At 31.4% G+C, this 5,599-nt stretch overlaps 1 protein-coding gene across 1 annotated transcript; it reads left to right on the top strand.

Moving 5' to 3' along the window:
* LOC104771899 (two-pore potassium channel 2-like) lies at nt 1,346–3,397 on the top strand. Its single transcript, XM_010496503.2, has 2 exons — nt 1,346–2,656; nt 2,873–3,397. The coding sequence occupies exons 1-2, from the start codon at nt 1,515–1,517 to the stop codon at nt 3,045–3,047; spliced, it is 1,317 nt and encodes a 438-aa protein (XP_010494805.1). The 5' UTR covers nt 1,346–1,514; the 3' UTR covers nt 3,048–3,397.

Below are 5,599 nucleotides of genomic sequence, written 5' to 3'. Positions count from 1 at the left end.
CTTAATTAAATTTTTCTAATGGCAATTGAATGTAATTTTTTACACATTTTAAAGTTAGTTTCATATTTGTACTTCTCAATTAATATAGTAGGATTATTATTGTCTCTCAAAATTCGAAGGTGTCAAATTTAAATCAAAGATAATTAGAAAAGGTATAAGAAAAAACTCAAAACATAACTTTCTAAAACCACGCGTCATCTATTACGGCGAAAACGACACGTCGTGCCGTTTCTGTCATACACAGCTAGAAAGAGACACCGTGCCGTTGACAAACACAGTTGACCCCTTCCAATTATTTTATTTTAATGCACAAATTGGTTAGTGTTTCTAAAAGATTGTAGAATTTGACCCCTTCATTTCCAATATGACAATTCCAACCCTGCACAATACATCATCCAAGTGTTGAATATGAATATAACGTGAGAAAATTTTACTTTCTTGTGTATCTATTGCACGCAAATAAACAGGTTACAATGCATTAGTTGAGAATATTATAAAATGATGTAATTCCAGTTGCAGAATAATATTTATTTGATGTTAAAAAAAATATTTATTTTTTATTGCTTGATTATTTGGGTTTTAATAAATGAAATTGGAATCTCTCATGGCTCCTAAAGAAAAGGAAAGTGGAAATACAAAGTAGAAAGGACTGCTTCTTTTTCTGAATTTTTTTTTTTTTTGGTTGTATGCAAAAACACAATATAGAAATACAACTCTGTGTAAGACTCAGTTCATGAATTTGGAGTTTGGCTTTGTCATATTGTAGATCATTTAACTATATCAACCAAATATTTTCTTGTTTTTTTCTTAAAAATTTGGTGGAAATCATCTCAATACATGATTTTCAAAAATAAATTATATTTTGCAAAGACTTTGTTCCTTATTTATACAAAATCATGCATCTTTCATAAATTTTGAGTTAACTCATGGGAAATCGATAACAAGAATTTTAAGAAGTTATCTAACACAAAAAATACAATATAAGAAGTCGTAATGAAATGTTACAAACATTGGAGAAATAGACAAAAAAAACCTCTGAGTAAATTTAGATAGATAGGAATGTTAAGGTTCCAGTTTATAAATTTACCAGCAACATAGGGTTCGTTAAACAAATAGGTACAAGTAAACTACAGACCAAAAAGGCCATTCACGATTTCATGTATCAATCATCTCAATATTTTATTTTTCGACAATATCAATCATCTCAATAAATAAATAAAACAGACACAACTATCCCTAGTATCGTGTCAATCAATTTACTGTTTCCTAGAACTATTCCATTATTTTAAAATCATGTCTTTTTCGACAATATCAATCACCTCAGTACTTACGAACGATTCTCAAAGCATAAATAACACTGAGGATAAGCAAAAAGCCAAATCATAACCCAAAAAAGGTTCATTCTTTGGTGGGGCTTCTTCACTTCAGACAGATAAAAAAGCTTCTTCCTTTATCAAACCACCCTGGTTTCTCCTGAAATCTCTCAACTTTCCGGTTTCCCGGCGAAAACCCAGATGGCAAACGACGATAACGGCAGTAACAGCAATGACCCATTACGCCAATACTTGATCATCCCTAGAATCAACCAACCACCGTCTCTGTTTCCTTTACCGGAGGAACACAACGACGTCACGATTCCGATGCCAATGACTCCATCGCAATTCAAAAACCGATTAATCTTCGGCTCTAAAAAAGATTCATCTCTTCTCGTCGACGCTCTCTCTCAAAACCCTTATTCTCCTTCATCCTCTGCCACAACTTCCTTCTCCGATTCACTTGACCTCCTTATCCCACCTCCGGAGCCTAGTGTACTACCGGTGCGGAAACCTAAACCGGCTCGACATTTCCACCGCTCTAAAACAGCTCCTGCTATGGCTGCTATCAACGATATATCTCACCCAACTGATCAGAAAACAGAGCAACCTGATTCCAAAATGGTTGTAAGACAAGTTGTTGTTTTGCTTGTTGTGTATCTCTCTTTAGGTGTGCTTCTCTATTGGCTGAATCGAGATTGCTACGTTGTTCATCAGACTCATCCTGTCGTTGATGCTTTGTACTTTTGTATTGTAACAATGTGTACAATTGGGTATGGAGATATCACGCCCGATACCGTAATGACAAAGCTGTTTTCGATATTGTTTGTGCTCGTTGGGTTTGGTTTTATAGATATATTGCTTAGTGGAATGGTTACTTACGTTCTTGATCTTCAAGAAAACTATATGTTAGAAGCTGCGAGGAACGATAGCTCGGATGACAGGGAGAAAGCAAGATCGTATATAATCGATATCAAGAAAGGGAGGATGAGGATTAGGTTGAAAGTTGGGTTGGCATTGGGTGTTGTGGTCTTATGCGTTGGATTTGGGGTTTTGATTATGCATTTTGTCGAGGAAATCGGGTGGTTCGATTCGATTTATTTCTCGGTTATGTCGGTTACTACAGTTGGGTATGGTGACCGGGTTTTTCATACAATGTCCGGTAGGCTTCTTGCTGCCATTTGGTTGCTTGTGTCTACTTTAGCTGTTGCTCGAGCGTTTTTGTATTTGGCTGAAGCACGAATTGATAAGAGGAATAGAGAGCGGGCCAAGAAAGTGCTTGGTGAAAACATGTCTATCTCTCAGTTCTTTGCTGCGGATATCGACCACAATGGCTGTGTTAGGTACTCATTTGCTCACTTTCCTAGCATTTGCACCGTTTCTCGTTTCCTAGTTGATTCGTAGTATCAAAACATATTTCTCGTTAGGTTCAACACATAGCTTTTAATTTTATGACATCTTTGACTACTATCATGTGGTATTTAGTGCATTAATGATCTTCTTGGTTATATCAGCATCATTAAAGTCTTAGTATGATATTTGTTGTTTTATGTTTGCAGTAAAGCAGAGTATGTGATATACAAATTAAAGAAGATGGAAAAAATAACGGATAAAGACATTAACCCGATTGGTAACCAGTTTGACAAGCTTGACAGAACCAATAGTGGAAGGATTACTCTTCTAGATCTCTTGGAAACCAGCACTGATGACTTATCCACTGCAACTTCTGTTTAGACACACACATTATAACATGATTGATGATTATGATGAAAAATCTGCGGTTCTCGGTTTAGTTGAACCGGTTAACATCTTGCTTTTCTTGCCCATTTCTTATAATAGAATGTGTCACCTTCTCTTCCAAGATGATTATGAAGATGAAGAAGTTTGGTTTTCGTATACTTTGGTTTGATGGCTATGATCAAGAGTTATAGGGGTTTTTTTAAAAAAAAATCTGTATATTCTTAATTTCTGATTGATATACTCTAGTTTGATCAAAATCTTTTGTTCACAAATTTGGAAAGCGTGTAAGTGTTGATGTAAATAATGATATTTTGGGATTGTAAAATGAGATTTGAAGAGACGAAGTATGAAAGTAATATGGTTGGATTTTAGGAACATTTGCAAAAATATTTTTGTTTAGATTATTTACTTTTCATTCTCAATATATATAGAATTTTTATTTGTTTTTAAGAACATATAAAAGAATTTCAAGTTTCCGACTATATACAATATTGAGTATAATATAGTTTTTTTTTTTTTTTTGGTATAATAATATTTTTTTTAAGTGTTAAAATATTTATATATATATATATTCTTGTTAAATAAATTGTTAGGAGATCTTGGAAATTACGAGATCAAATTAATGAAAAGTTAACATTTGTATAATATTCTCTTATTACTAAACAAATAGATTTACCATTATCATATATGTAAAAAAACTTGCTAGACATGGGGCAAGTTCTTTAATTATTTTTGGTCAAAGTCAATGTACCTTTCACATATGCAAATTTTGGACAAAAATATTCTTAAACCAAACTAATTGCAATTGTTCTTTGTCGTTTGCTCTGCTAGAGTAACCAATCTTAATTCAGTCTCGTTAAATATATTGCCAATGAAAAGGAAAAAATGATACAAATTTGATGTTATATGATGTTTAATATTTAAAAAATTTAAGACAGTATTAAGGTAGATTAATAGCAGAATATCCTTCAGCCAAAATTAGAGTACACCCTTGAGATTACTCCCCTCCAGCATTATAGGTATTTTCTAATTTGTCAACTCGACAAAGAATGAGATGGTGAAGAGTATGAATGTTGTTTTTCATCAAATTTTGTCGCATTTTTGATATTTTAGAAGTACATTATACAAATAACCTTAATAAGAGTATATAATTACATTCAAATGTCATTATACATATATAGGTTTTAAAGAACAAATTAGTAATAGTCATTAAAAGTAAAAATGTCAAATTCTAATTTATGCAATTTACTTAAACTATAAAAACGAAAATACATTATTAGTTTTAAAAAAGAAAAGAATAACCAATTAAAATGAACATATAAGATTTGATATCCAACTTACCATATAAGATTCTCTATAAAGTTATTAATATTACAACTCACTGTGAATTCTTTGAAGGTTACAACTCTATAAGGTTTTTAATTTTATAAATTTTGTGATATCAGCTCACTTTCCTAGCATTTGCATCGTTTCTCGTTTCCTAGTTGATTCGTAGTATCAAAACATATTTCTCGTTAGGTTCAACACATAGCTTATAATTTTATGATATCTTTGACTACTATCATATGGTATTTAGTGCATTAATGATCTTCTTGGTTATATCAGCATCATTAAAAGTCTTAGTATAATATTTGTTGTTTTATGTTTGCAGTAAAGCAGAGTATGTGATATACAAATTAAAGAAGATGGAAAAAATAACGGATAAGGACATTAACCCGATTCGTAACCAGTTTGACAAGCTTGACAGAACCAATAGTGGAAGGATTACTCTTCTAGATCTCTTGGAAACCAGCACTGATGACTTATCCACTGCAACTTCTGTTTAGACACACACATCATAACATGCATGATTGAAGATTATGATTAAAAATCTGCGGTTTTCGGTTTAGTTGAACCGGTTAACATCTTGCTTTTCTTGCCCTTTTCTTATAATAGAATGTGTCACCTTCTCTTCCAAGATGATTATGAAGATGAAGAAGTTTGGTTTTCGTATCCTTTGGTTTAATGGCTATGAACAAGAGTTATAGGGGTTTTTTAAAAAAAAATCTGTATATTCTTAATTTCTGATTGATATACCCTAGTTTGACCAAAATCTTTTGTTCACAAATTTGGAAAGCGTGGAAGTGTTGATGTAAATAGTGATATTTTGGGATTGTAAAATGAGATTTGAAGAGACAAAGTATGAAAGTAATATGGTTGGATTTAATATTTGCAAAAATATTTTTGTTTAGATTATTTACTTTTCATTCTCAATATATCTAGATTTTTTTTTTAGAACATATAAAAGAATTTCAAGTTTTCAACTATATAAAATATTGAGTATAATATAGTTTCTTTGTTTTTTTGGTAAGATAATATTTTCTTGTTAAGTGTTAATATTTATATATATATATATATATAATTTTTTTTCCTTGTTTAATAAATTGTTAGGAAATCTCGAAAATTACGAGATCGAGTTAATGAAAAGTTAACATTTGTATAATATTCTCTTATTACTAAACTAATAGATTTACCATTATCATATATGTAAAAAACTTGCTAGACGA

This window comes from Camelina sativa, chromosome 20 (genome assembly GCF_000633955.1).
Source record: "Camelina sativa cultivar DH55 chromosome 20, Cs, whole genome shotgun sequence".
Taxonomy (NCBI): Eukaryota; Viridiplantae; Streptophyta; class Magnoliopsida; order Brassicales; family Brassicaceae; genus Camelina; species Camelina sativa.
This window is presented reverse-complemented; position numbering and strand designations above follow the sequence as displayed.